At 42.6% G+C, this 14663-nt stretch overlaps 1 protein-coding gene across 1 annotated transcript in view; it reads right to left on the minus strand.

The window, feature by feature from the left end:
- The window catches only part of LOC138579984 (serine protease 33-like), a 92025-nt gene extending 78946 nt beyond the window's left edge, over window positions 1-13079 (minus strand). Inside the window, exons 1-3 of the mRNA XM_069650213.1 lie at window positions 12962-13079; window positions 10695-10713; window positions 4185-4358 (exon numbers count right to left, since the gene is read on the minus strand). Of these exons, the coding sequence (XP_069506314.1) occupies window positions 4185-4358; window positions 10695-10713; window positions 12962-13079 (311 nt within the window). The remainder of the gene's footprint in view (window positions 1-4184; window positions 4359-10694; window positions 10714-12961) is intronic.
- Window positions 13080-14663: the final 1584 nt, after the last annotated feature.

The raw sequence follows: 14663 nt of genomic DNA on the forward strand, positions 1-14663 counted from the left end.
GTGGTCAGAAGATTAGAAGTGACAGAGATTAACACAATCTCAAAGAAGGTGATGGTGGGTAAGTAAGGAGACAAAGCCTGCACAGCCAGGTCTGAAATTGATGCCTGTTTTTCATGAGTGCCTACAAAATACTATGTGGAGTAAAAAATCCATGCCGTAAATACAACATGCAATCCTAGCTCATAATTAGGTGTCATTGTAACAACACTGGTATATCAAGGGCTGCCTCACCTGCACTTTGCTCTCAAATACAATTATTGAGTGGGGCGCGCAGCAAGGCGGCTGGTTCCGCTGTTCCCTCTGCTTCCCTGCCTCCCTGCTTCTGATGTTTTCGCTTGGTCCAGTTTAACTCCCGTCCTCATTGCTCAGCCCTATTGGTTTCTGACAGCACAGCTTCGGGAGCCTTGGGTACTGCTAACTGCATCATGTTAGGAAGGGGAGCTCTCAACCCCCCTCTCCATACAGAGTTATTTGTTTATCTGTTGTTTTGTCCATGTGAGCGCCCTGAGACCTTTGGGAGAGTGTTGCGCTATACAAAAACGTATTTAGTTAGTTAGGGAGGGAATTGAAAGTGAAAATTGCTTTTTGCCCAAAAGTGGAAGTGGACCCCTGCAGTGCAGCTTGGGAGCTGCATTTTGCATCACGTTGGGATCCTGGAAGACGAAGTAAAAGGTGAAAAGGTAAAAAGTGGATTCTTGCAAGCCCTCTAACACCCTACTCTGTAATCCTTGTACCGCATTATTGCAAGTAGCGACTAGAAGAGCGGCAGTTTGCTGTACTTCTGGAGCCCCTCCCCCCCTAGAAGGACCTTTAAACCTGCACCCAACTCCTGCCAGGGCAAAGGGCAGGGGTGTTAGCAGGAACATCCCTGACCATCCAGAAGACGTTGCAATTGAAGCTCTCCTCAGCCTGCAGTCAGGAAAGCAGGAAAGCAGCGCCCGTTTTATTGAATTCACTGATACCTGCACCAGCTGAGGTGCCAGAGGAGATGATTAGTGGTTTCCTGGAGTCTCGCATGACGCACGGAAGCGGCTGGGGGTCAGCGGCAGTGATGGTGCGTGGCTGGCACGGGAACAGGTGAGAACTAAGAGCCAAGAAGGGGAAGGGGGCTTCTATACCCCCAAGCGGATACACACAGACATTACAGTCATTACAAACAAGCTCTTGGCCTCGATTGGAAAACGGTCCTGATCAGTGGATTCCAAACCCTTAGTTTATTTATTTTAACAAGGGCACCTTTGCATTCGGGTGTGTTCTTCGCAATGTCAAACCCCATCTTGACTCCAATACCTACTCCTGGTCCTGCACCCACACCTGCGCCCGCACAAATATCCAAATGGAAAATGTTGCTTGTAAAAAGGAACATGCCATTATTAACTATAACGTCCTCGCCATGTGTCGCTGAGACCAACCCTAATAATCCTGGAAGGTCTGTTGGGGAAGTCCACTTATCAGCGAGATTCATCAGTTCCTTGGTTCATTCGATGCCCCTGTCAGTCTGGACCATTGAACCATTGGAGGGGTAGACGGGGGCGGGGGTAAATAATGTTCAAAATACGAAGTATTCTATTACAGCTGATAAACTCACATGCCCTCAAAATGAAGGTTTGGACTCTGTGTGCCATACGGGACATTGGCCTACTGATGGTAGGACAAAGATTCTTGCTGATCAACCAGGCCCTGGGGGGCCCTGCAGTAGCCCGCCGGCACCCTTGAATACTGTACGACCGTGGCCACAGGGAAAGTTGATGCTCCCGATATTGACATTTCTATGCATATTAATACGCTTCCGGCAGCTCTCGACAAACTAACCCCCCAGCCAGTGCTTGCTGGAGTGTTATGAATCTCCCGTTATTACTAAGACCACTGCAAAATGTCAGGGGGGATGTATAAATATGCGTAAGATATTCAGTACCGACGAGTCTCTGGCGTTCATCAATCAAATCTTCGGCCCTCACAAGGGGGCATCAACGGGTGGAGAAAACTGCCCGATTGAAAATAGTGGAAATGTGGCTGAGTGGATGTTCTGGCTACACCAGCTGGCGTAGCTGGTGATGTAGTGTCGGACAGCAGCACATTTAGTCCACCCCTCGCGCCCGATGAGAGCAATTAACAAAGCACATTCTTGACCAGACCAGTGGCCTAGAGACTAAAGAGTGCCAATGTAGCTTTATTCTATCTGAACTCCTGAACCTAAAGAACTTAGTTCTGTCCTTGTTTGAAGAAGTCGGGAAGGGTGCGGATAAGGAGGGTCTGCAACATAGCCTAGAAAAAGGGTGGAAAAAGGGCCCAAAAGATAGCGCAGGAAGTAGGATTTCACCCGCCAACAAATAGCCCTAATAACTCCAGAGCCACCTTGGGTGGGAGGGACCTTGCTAGTGGAAACAAAGTAAGTATGAACATCATAAGAGGTCCAGCTGGTAAAGGGTCACCATCCACAGTGGACCTAAGTGGCTGCGATTCTCCAGAGAGCACACAATATATTAGCCTCCCTATATTGACGAAGATTTCTACCCCAAAGGCAGATGGCGTATCCAAGGCAAAGGCTCGATTTGACAGGGCAGCAAGTAGGATGGGTTGTGTTTCAGTGGCCCCCTTTGCCAAATCCAGCAGGCCTACAGCAGTTCGGGCAAGGGGGTCAATATATGTACGTAAGGTCCCCAAATTGGCCCTAAACCAGTATGAGCATAGGGAAGCACTCCTAAACAAATGCACTCACTGGGTTTGTTTAGTATGGGGATGCCTATTTATAACCCGGGAGCAAATTGCAAGCTGCACCAGGATCTCCCACCAGGGGGGGAAATGCCCATGACTTTGTTAGAATTGATTTTAAAGACCCAGGCTGCTAAGACCATATTGAGCTTTGACAGGAGATGTCACCGCCCGGAATACATAGCAATAGAAATTAGTGTCCATCCTATGGAAACCATGCAACAGTGCCCTGTGCTCTCGGGGGCAAATGCTGTCCCATTGGGGAAAAGGATAGTGGGTTGACCCACTCTGGCCAAGACCCTGACAGCTACCGGTGTCCTAATCTTATTGAGATCTTTCTTTCACCCATGCTGAGAAACCCCTGCAATGAATCGAGCTTCTTATGGGGTAAAACTGGGACCTAGGTTCACTGCACTTAACCTGATTTAATGTTATCATTATGAATGAGATGTTAGCTTGAAATACGTGTAAAGTTTTATAATTGTTGGGAAATACTTTTATGGCTTAACGCCGAAATAAAGTAAATATTGACGATGATGATGATGGTATTTCAAGGGACAGGACTGCGAAAGGTGCAAAAAATGATTCTTTTAGGAAAAAGTGAAAACATCAGAAAATGTGTTCAGATCATTAGCTCATGTCATGCTACATACTCTCAGTGTATATAGCTTTCTGCAAACAATGTGGACATGTTTCGGGCCCACAGTTGACATTTGTGTATCTTCTTCAGGAAACGGGTTACTGTTTTAATTTATAGTAATATGTGTGGAAAATGTCAGGGAAATCACTTAATTATGTAATGGAAAAATCATCGTAATTGCGATGGTAAAGGTTGTAAGTTTTTTTGCTGTGCAGTTTAACTTTGGAATTACATTATAAAGAGATTGCATATGCTACGGGGGGGTGGGGAGGGGTGATGTGTACACAAGATTCGCTTCATTCCACAAGACAAAGCATATTCAGGAAAAACATTCTGAGGTGGTTTGCTGGGTCTAGTTTTGATTTTCTTCTTAGAGTGAGGTCATTTCGGAAGACCAGATTGCAAAACCTTTCACTACCTTATTACTGGGGACTGCTTGATGAAAGAGACGTGACAAATCTTCAATCATTTTTTACTACTATTTCAGAGAACCAGTTCTCCTGTATTTTTGCTGTTGTTAGGGCAACCATTTGGAAAGTTCAATTTCGGGTGCGTTTAGAAGAAGAAGCAAAATCGTTCAGTGGTTTTGATAATGGTACAAACATGCAATACCCAATTGCAATCCATAATACATGGATTTCTTCAGTCAGATGTCGTTCGTTATGGTCATTGGATGAATTAATGGTCTTGTCCCAACACTCTGACCCAATGCACTCTATGTTCCCGAAAGTTCAATCATACATCATACAAACAAAGACATCGACTGAGCACCCACAATGGTAGTGCCAAGGAAAGGTCTCCCTTCACCATCACCCACTCACTGCACCCTTACCTGGGGAAGCAGTGTGCTGCCATTAGCACCCATGCTTCAGTGATCAGCGAGCCCCCGCATAACTGGATTCCGTTTTGCTGCAGGCTGATCTGCCAAGGCCACTGCCCATTGTTGGCATCCTGTCCCCCCACAATCCGGTCTGAGATCACTGGTGAGCCACAAGCTGAAAAATCACAAAAGAGTGATTATGAACATTTCTCCCTATCCAAGGACATTTGAAGCCCAATGGCATCGACTAAGCAATGAGCTCTACAGCACTCAGCGCCCTTGGTCTGTTTAGGCTTGAATGTAGCTTGCAAAAACCTTTGGTACTGAAGCACTAATGTGCAGTGCCTGAGGTAGGGAGGGGAAGAGAGCACAATCGCGAAACTGAGAGAAAAGGTCAAAATGGACGAGAAATCTGGGAGTGCAGTGTATTTTTCTATTATCTTTTTATTTGCATTTGTAAAGGGCTGCACATACCATTGCTGGAATTCAGGCGCTATGCATTTTTCAGACTGCGGAAATCCAAATAACATAACAAAGGTTTCAATGCTTTCATAAAGGTCCATTAATCCTGGTAAATTCCAAGATATTCCATACCCTGAGGCACACACCGTAAATGCTCTGCCTCCAAGATGGGCTCGACGGACTGCTGGAGAAACCTGAAGATTTGTTCCGTAAGAGCGCGGAGAGTGCAGAGGAATATAGCCAAGAAAAGCTGGGTGTTTCGAAGTTAGAAGTTTAAAGACTATACACAAGGAATTCAATGTTATCCGGTTCTCTATGGTCAGATAATGACGGGATGCTTTGGCTGCTGAGATTGGCTGCTGAGACGGGCTGCGCGCTGCATTCTGTAAACGCTCTTTATTTGCTCTTTGGGAGGACCCTGTAGTACAGAATTACAATAATTGAGCGAACTGGAAAACTGCCAAACCTCTTGCAGAGTGTGATGGGAGCGGAAGCACTCTGGCAAGATGCGAAGATGACAGGAACATGAGTGCACTATGGCTACAATGGGGGTACAGAGACACAAGGAAGAACCCATTCGTGCTCCCAGGTTACCTACCATTTCAGATGGAGACAAAGTTCTCAACAAGGATGCCATGCTGAATGTTTAAGGTCTATTGTTGTACAAAAAAGGACTAGGGTCTCAGTTGGGACCCTTTTAGTTTCAGGCGATGCCTGCAGCTTCAGGCATCTATAGCCAAATGAGTGGAGTCTATTTAATTGGTTTTGTGGTCATCTCCTCACACTTTAAAACTATCTGGGGATCGTCTATATACTTCACAAAATCCAACTGAAAAGACTTTATTAGTTCCGCAAGCAATTCCTTGAATGTTAAATAGTAAAAGGGATAACGCAGAGTCTTGTGGGACACCCCATAATAGAGCTTTCCACTCTGATGAGAAAACTACGGATTAGGTTTTAGGAAAGAATTCTCTTTTGGCAACTTTCCCTCCATAGTTTCTATGGACCCCCAATCTTTTTGCTTTGTTTATGAACCCTGTCTGACTTTTCACTCCCCTGGCATGTTGCTTGTTTCTTATAGGGACAGTGAACACTCAGTCCTTCAGACTATCAGTACTGGGAAACCATGTTTCCCTTTTGTCTTTTACATTTGTGTAACTTTTTAACATTACACACATCATCGTACAATGCAGTGCAATGGGGATACTTTTATATCACCCTAGCTTTTTTGGTTACTTTTATAGGTGCCTAAGTACAAGCTGATGGCAGCAGATATATCGTTGCCATGTTTGGATTATTTCTAGTGTGTAAATGCACGTTTACCGCATATGGGTACTAAACTTGGCTAGTGCCCTAAAACGGCTGTGCCACAAGACGTTCGCTTGTTCTTTGGCCATGTTGTGGTTTGATCTTCTTCTAGCCTTGCCAGGTCAGGAAACCAATTATAAGGCCATGCACTTGCTAGGGAAAGCTACTGCTTTTACGGGCTAGTGCTGCCTTTGTGTGTGTGTGGCCCAGGAAGGGGTGGGACTTTCTGGTTCCATTCCACATCCATCGTGCCAGTCTAGATGTGGGGAATGAGTGAAACTTATAGTTATCCCTGATTAGACAACTACTGGCTGTTTGAATGGTGCAGTTCCTTACCATTGGAGGGCTCGAACTTGCTTCCAGGCTGAACTTTGGATAAGAAGAGGACTCCTGCAGCCATTTCTTCAGATCGGCATTGGAGCCAAGAATCCCTCGTAGATGAATAGCTGACTGAAAATCTGAAGAAGACTCCTGAAGAAGCCTGGAATTCCTTCCTGTGTCTGGCCCGGCAAAAACGTGGATTTGTCGGTGCACACTAATAGTTTCAAGCTAATTTTTTTCATGTGAAGGTATCAATGTTCTGGAATTTTAAGGTGCAGGGGAAGGGGAGAAAAGATGGTCTTGGCACAAGACCAATATTACACAAAATGAGGGGAATAAGAGAATTCAAATTGGGAACCCTCCCGTCCCCTGCACCCTATAGTATACTGTCCAAAGACATTCAATAATTCAATCAAAATTAAACATGCAAAAACGTTCAATTATGTTCAATAATAATATCAATTTGAGAGGTTAAAGATGTTTAATCAAAAAAAGAATTTCAAGTATAGGAATATTGACGATAATGCAAAAGAGAACATCCAGGAGTTCAATATACTTGGCTGACGCGTTTTGAGGTATTTTCCTCTTCTTCTTGAGTCTAATTGAACTGAGGAGCATTTAAGGAAAATATAAACATAAAGAAAAAGAACAAGAAAAAAAGAGAAATAATTCCCATATGTATGTTTTTCATAACCATAGAGTCCAGTGTAACAAGAATATATTGCAGATGGTAAAGTGTAATGCATAGCGTTATGAAAGGAAGTGAATGCAGAAAATAGAAGGTACATAAATCATCGTAATTGTTCATACTATACATTCCAGAGGTATTTCCAATGTCCAGTATCGTACTGGTTAACACACAGAGAGTATCATCACGAGTTGGGCTGTAGCCCTTAAATGCGGTGGTAACGGTATTACCGCCGCATTTAAGGGCTGGCCCTATCACGAGTTGGGCGCTAAATCGGCTGTTTTACCTCAACCTTTTTTTCTGGAGGTGAAAATCCCAGTTTTCGGTGGTATTACAGCTGGCTGTATTAGCCTGCAGTATTAGCACCGTAAATTCCCCATTGGATCCAAAGGACCCAATCAGGAATGGGGATTTACCGTTAAGGCCCAACCCGTGATCCGGTGGGTATACCATCGGGCCAGTCAGTGCTAGGGCTATTACAGTCAGCGGTATTACAGCCGGGAATACAGCCCAACTTGTGATGAGGCCAGAGGTTCTAAAGGGCACCCGGTGAGCACCAATTCACAGATCATTAATTTGCTAGGTGTGAGTATGGCACAATACTCGCTCATTATGTGTTTTTTAAAGAGAAATGGCATGTATCATATTCGCGTTGTAACAGAGGTATGACATGCATCGTTATGACGATGCTGGCTAAAAAGAATACATTTTAGATCTGAGTAGTATTTGGCATAGAAATATGATTATTATAAAAAAAATGAATAAAAAGCAAGGAACAACAAAATAAATGATGAAAGCAACTACTCACATTCGGGGAAAGGGGAAGGAGGTGTCTTTCTCTTAGCGCGAAATAACTGAATCCTTCAATTGAAGATAATGCAGTACAATTGTGCTCAATGGATCCAATCTAGCTAGCCTTGTCTGTAGGTTAAAAGAAAGGGGATCTTATTAAAACTGAGGAATAGAATGGGGCAAACTATTCAGTTAGCCAAGGCACATTGTGTTAATGCAAAAATGAAAGGAAATAATTAGATAAACGGACTCACTCATGTGTAGCTGTGAAAGTCGCATAAATGCAGATTATTCGTAGCTAGAATATCGTCGCCCAGCGTGCCCAAACATGTTTTTCCCTGTGGGACTACCTGATCTCTGAAGACCCTGAGCAGTGCTTCAGCCCTTGGACTTGTGGGACCAATTAGTCTCAATGTGGTCTTGTGGATTGTGCTGTCCTGAGACTTCGGAACTGTCCCTGGGCCACCCGCTGGTCTGACAAGCCCTCTTGTGGGCTACCTCACAGGATCTATCACCATTCTTTGGCTGCACCTGGAACTTTAGTGGTCGCCAGCTTGTGGTACAAGTCGCCTTCCCTGTGAATTCCAGCCTCCCAGAGTCAAGGGATCCTCTCCTATAGAAACCTCTTCAGCCAAGACTGGAAGGACGCCTGCCATCATCTGTGTGTGGTGGCCGTCACTTGAACTTACCTTCTCCCATCCCATGAAGTGTCCTGATGAGGCCTGCATCAGTGAATCTTACATATCTTCATCACCAGGGGTTGCATCTTGCGTCTGGACCTGACCAGAAGAATCCTTGCACCTGCAGCTCCTTGGCACCTCTCACTAGAACCAACAGTGGGAAATCCAACCTCCAGCAACCGCAGTCAAATCAGCAAGTCATCCGAGAAAATCAGATTTAGGGTGTAAGTAAACGCAAACACAAAGCATTTATCTCCTCCTGTCTCCTCGTGTCCTCGGTAGGGTAACATTGGGAACCAGTCCCTTTGTATCCCACCATTCTATTCCACTGCCTTTTGGTCATCGAACCTGTGTAGTATCATCTGAAAGATAAGAAAACAATTTATTTAATAACCTTGTTGAATATCTTCTTTGAACTCACCAACATGAGAAAATTAGAATTTACCTCCAAAGACGCATTCTTGTGACATAAGGCCCCATTCTTCTTATGGAGTGGACTGCTGAAGTTAGGGAAATTCACTTGTGACTTGAGTCCATCTTTACTGCATTATTATACTTACCTCCTGTGTTCAGTTATTTTAATGCATTTTAAGAATGTATGGTGAATGTATATATGTTTATTATTGAGTACTGTATGATAACATCACCTGCTAGTTTGATTTTTTACTGCGTGTAATGGCCTAGAATAAATATTGCTTTTTTTATCCCTGCCTAAATTGAATTATTGTGTGCTTCACTGTGTGGACCCCTGACCTCACTTACACTCTCCTGAGAATAGGCTTGAATGTGCTCCACTTTTATGTGGGGTGCAATCAAATGCCCCAAACTGAAGATCCCTTTCACATAACAAGCAGGATATTTCAACACTGACACAAAAACACCTTTGCATGTATCTGCAACTGAAAACTGAAGAGCCATGTGGAAAAGGCCTACCTGCCGCTGCCAAAGGATAATCATATTTTAATCAACAAAGGAAACAGTAAAATCCAAGGTCCCCTTCACATTAAAAGCATGTTCCACACTGACACAAAAACGGCTTTTCATGTGTGGTCACAAATGAAAACTGATGGGCCATGTGAAAAGGCCTACCTGTCATTACCCAAGGAAAAGTAGCATTTTAATTCACAAAGAAAGTGGAATTCAAAGGTCCCTTTCACATGAAAAACAGGATTTGTAAATAGTGACACAAAAACGGCTTTGCATGTCTGTTTGCAATTTAAATGTGAAAAATGTACCCCTGCCAACATATAAATTGAAAAAGACATGGTGCGTGTTGACAAAAAGTAATGTATATTATGTTTCGCATTTAAAATCCCACCAAACATTGGAAAAGAAAAGCCCAATTGGTTTCCATAAAAACAGTTTCTTTAGGCCAGAGGCAAACCCTTTTGTAGGCTGTCGGACACATGTCACAAAGAACTCCCCAACTGGAAGTCTGGCATCCTATTGTTTGCATGCCTAGAATGTAGACAGGTGGTGTGAAGATGGGGGAGCTAATTAAGGGAGGCTGAAACTCAAAGAGCAAACAACCAACTTCAAAGAGACTAATAAAAACTCTGGTCAGAGGTTGTCCCAGAGAGACAAATGGCTGGATGAAGCAGAATTGCCATTTGCTGAACATAAAGATTTACAATTAATTTAAAAGGACTATTATAGTTTAGACATTTTCCCCAGCAACCCTAAGTCAGATTTATTTTTCATTTATATGTCATTTTTAATGTAATTTTCAGGTGATTGTGGAGGTATACAATTCACCCATCTGGGACTCACGGAACTGTAATGGCCATCTAAAATGGGTTTCTGGCTGATCTGAAAACGTTCCAAATGTGAGAGTTGGTGAATGGGTGTAGGGTAAAATTAGGAATATGGGGAATGAATTGCATTTTTCAAATGATTATGCGTTCTGTGAAAACAGCAGAAAATTGCCACACAGCTGTGAAAAACGGCGTGGACCTGGCTTTTGTCTTATTTAATTCCCCATGATTAGCTGAATCAGAATATATATATATTATGGCAGTTGCGAGTAAAATTATGAAGTTTTGCAACATAACTAGATTTTTGCCAAAATGTAAGATAATGACGAAGATGGCGATTTTAAATAAAGCTGCCATATGTCTGCTCCAGACCCCTAAACCAATACGTAGAGGGAGGCTGGATTTGGGAGGAGAGAGAAGGGTAACTGTCCAATCCTAGTTGTGGGAACCCTTGAGTGTACTCCCCCAAGATTATAAACTAGATGGTGTCATTGCTGCTATATAAGGGGCAATGCACTTGGTAGAAGGGAGAGAAGCTGTTGAAATTTACCATCGAAGAGAGCTTATCAAACTTACCATCTGACAGCTGCAAGGAAACGCAAAAGGAGATTGCTTAGAGTGCATCTGGGTGGAGCTGTCTCTTTCCAGGAAGGCCTAAACAAGCTGACTGGGTCCTATGGTGGAGAGCCGGAGGCCATCCTTGAGAGTGGAGTGACCAGACCCCTGCTCTCTTTCCAGAGTGTCCTGACATGCAGCTGGCTTTCCTGAATCTTAAACAGAGGCTTTATATGTAAGTAGAACTGAGCCCTGGGAAACCAAAAAGTGGGGGAGTCTGCTTGCCTTAAATCCTTTCCCTTTATAGTGGGTGGGGGAGGGGGAAGAAACTGTGTAGATTCTTAGCCTACTTAGCTAAAAAGATTAATTAAATTCATTTCCCATTTGGTGGAACACTATGGGGTGATTTTTGTTAAAATTCTAAATTAACAAAGCTCCCGTACCAGTGTGCACTGAAAAACTTAATTTAATTGTGTAATCCTTTTTGTCCTGTTGATCCTGACTTCTTTAAGAAAGAGGGGTGTCTCTGTTCTTAAATCGGTCCAATCTTTTTGTCCAACTTTCCCCTAACACAGGTCTTTAAGTGGGGCTGAAAATCCTTAATTCTGAAATCATCCCAATTATTACCATCTAGCTTCCCCAACACAGGCAGGCTTTTCAGCGGGGGGGGGGGGTCTAAAATCCAAATTGCCAAATCATCCGAATGTTTCTGTCAGACTTCCCAACCCAGACCAAAGTTGGGGGGATGTCTAAAAACAAACTGCTCAATTACCCTGCATTTATTTCAAATCAAAAGTGTGGGTGAAATCATAATTGGCATATGCATTTGTCCAGATTTGTAAAACAAAATGGCTAGCCTTTGAGCACGCAGGAAAATAGAAACTGCACAGGACTACATCTATTAAAAAATAACAATTTTTATATTTCGTGTACACTGGCCTAGTTCTTGGCTCATTGGTAGCTCAGGGGGTGGGATCCAAGGGGTATTAGAGGAATTGGAGATAGGGCTGAATAAAATAATCCATTAAACAAGTTTGTTGCGTGACACCTTGAGTGGGGAGGGAAGGAACTCCCTGTGTTGAGGGTGGCCTCTCAATAAACTGTTACATTTACCTTGATTGGGGTTTGGCTAACCCCTCAGAGTTTCCTGTTCACTATAACTAGGATGGCCTCCTAAAATCTGTCCAGCAGACCATATTCTACAAATCTATCTTAACATTGGGAGCGGCCGGAAAGAAATGATGATATCAAGTCTCATGCTGTTTCATCAACACCAGTATAAGGTAGACATGTTGAAAGTAGTTTATGGTTGATGGTGTCATAGACCTTAGATCAGTGCTCCAAAAGTGCCTTTGTCTGTTGTTGATCTTAAATCATCTACAATGCTGGCTATTGCCATTTCGGTGCCCTGTGTGAAACCCAGCATGATTTGCATGCAAAATATCATTGCTTTTGCCATAAGACCGAAGATGTTCTATCACTACTCGCTCAGCATCTTCTCAAAGTATGGTAAAAGGGAGAGTGGTCAAAAGGTTCCAAAGGATGTGGATTTCATTTCTCCAGCTATGAAGTAATCTCTGCTTTTTAAAAATCTCTCTATGGACTGACCCCAATGAGAGTGAATCATTGATCATGCATGCACATTCCGGGGATATTCTTTTAGCCACTGATTTTAACTTTTCTGCAGAACATACATTTAAGAAATATGATATTCAATTCTTCATTAGTGTAGCAACATCTTGCTTGGTTATGGTCATAAATGTCAGTAATGAAGTATTACAAGGGCTAGGTTAGATAAGTGCGGCTGACCAGGCATCTTCATTTATACTTCTAGTTCATATAGTACTATATTGTTTTTCAAGTTGGAAATCTTACCTACAAGATGTATGGCTAATGTGTTGCAAAGTGTTTGGAAGGCAGAATAGCATGTTTAACAACTGGAGAGGTAGGGCAATCATACATAATTTAAAATATTTCTTAAGATAAATGCACTGCATGGCTGCTGTTAGTATGTAATTGAATTGACCTAATGTCACAGTGAAATCAGTTTCTGTCATTTTACGTTGCTTCAATAATGAGAATTAAATGCAGTTTGTTAGGGCCAATGGTGTAACTACTTTCCAAGGGCGAATCATTGCACCAATATATTGTCTGGTATTGTTCTTTATGGGAATCAACATAGGAAGATTGCACTTTATACTACAATGTTAGAGAGGCCAAGGGGCCAACCTTTCTTAACTACTACCTGATGATCAATCAGGCAGAAAATGTGATCCAAGGTGTTGCCATAAATTTGAGTGGCTGTCTGAACCAGGGCCGACAAGGCCAAAGATTCAAAGGTTTCCATTAGTGGGTTCCAATTTGAGGTTGTTTGAGGTTGGTTGATCAAACCATAAATTAAACAATGCAATAAAGTTTCCTGGAATTTACTGGTAGGCCTTGGGGGACAATACATCATGAGTCACCTCTGGGCAAGCTTGTCCTGTTTACTAGATTCCATCGGAAGGGCTTCAAAAGACTCAAGAGGGGAAGGATTTGTTTTTGGCACACTATATTTTCATGATAGATAATTGCTACTCTGCCACCTCTTAATTGGCTGTTTGTTGAGATACTGGTGTACAGGGGAGGGGCCAGGTCAGGTAAAATAGAGTTTAAAGCATTGCTAAACCACGATTCAGTGATGCTACAAATATATAACCTTTATCCATGATATTAAAAATATGATGAGCTTTTCACACAGCTGAATGAGCCCTAAGGAGCATCAAAGAGAGTCCAGAAGAGAAGGTGGTTTGGGCAAAATGTCTATACACATTCCCTTTGTCCTATAGGGTATTGATCGCCTGCCTGTCAGTCAAATAGTCTTCAGTGAACATCAGTGTCTTCACCGCAGTGGTTCACATCTGTGAATTAACCAATAGACACCTTAAGTGGTAATTCCATTACATATAATATCAAGCTGTCATGGCAACTGCAGTGGTATGACAGAATCGTTTTATTGCTGTTATTTATTTTAGGTTTTTGTAAGTAGTTACACAACCCCAATCGGTCGCTGCCCCGTGTGGTATGGATAGATTTCTTTAGCATTTGCCTGTGCATCTGGGGAAGCTGGCACTCTCTTCCACAGAGGCAAACTGGCCAGCAGTTGAGTGGTCAGGAAAACAGGCCCCACTAAATGAGGGTGAACAAGACCAGGAGCCCTCTCATGTTTTGCAAACGATTTATACAAGAGGGACTTACGTAGACTCCATTGTCTGGTGACATCTGCCACATGAGGTATTTGTGTTATAGAAATTGGTCAGACATAAAGCTAATGACTCAGGATCAGTATAATGGTCATCTCCAGTCAGCGCTGAATAAAGACAAGACTCAGTATATTGCTCACATTGACTCAGCAACCATAAAGCTGTTTTTAGCGCCCCAAATAATAAATTAATTCAAAATACCACCCAAATAAATGTTGTATACCAATAGTCGAGATTATAATGTAAATAAAGCACACTAATAATACAGCCACAAACAAGGGCAGCATATTAGTGTTCCTCTTTGTTCTTAAGTGTTACCTCTATGAAGTTTTCTTCCCGCTAAAACATGGTGGAAACCCCTCTGTTATTCTGCATATTGTTCCTTAACCAGTGGTTTCTCCTTATCCTTCCAGCTAACTACACACCTATCCACCCAGCCACTTATTCCCCTCACAAACTACAGCCTCACTTAAATACAAAAATAAATATTACAATATGCAGCATACTCATTTTAAAATGAATATTGTGAGGTATTTTTTATTCAGTGTAATTTGGTTTGTAAAAAAACTTATGCACAATAACATCTTTTGATAGCCTTTTACTGTCAGTCAGCAATGTTGATTTTTTTGAAAATTAAATTCCACAACACAAATAAATCAAACATAAATCCATCATTACTACACAAATTG

Source organism: Ambystoma mexicanum, chromosome 3p, assembly GCF_040938575.1.
Source record: "Ambystoma mexicanum isolate Mex_15411 chromosome 3p, UKY_AmexF1_1, whole genome shotgun sequence".
Classification (NCBI taxonomy): domain Eukaryota; kingdom Metazoa; phylum Chordata; class Amphibia; order Caudata; family Ambystomatidae; genus Ambystoma; species Ambystoma mexicanum.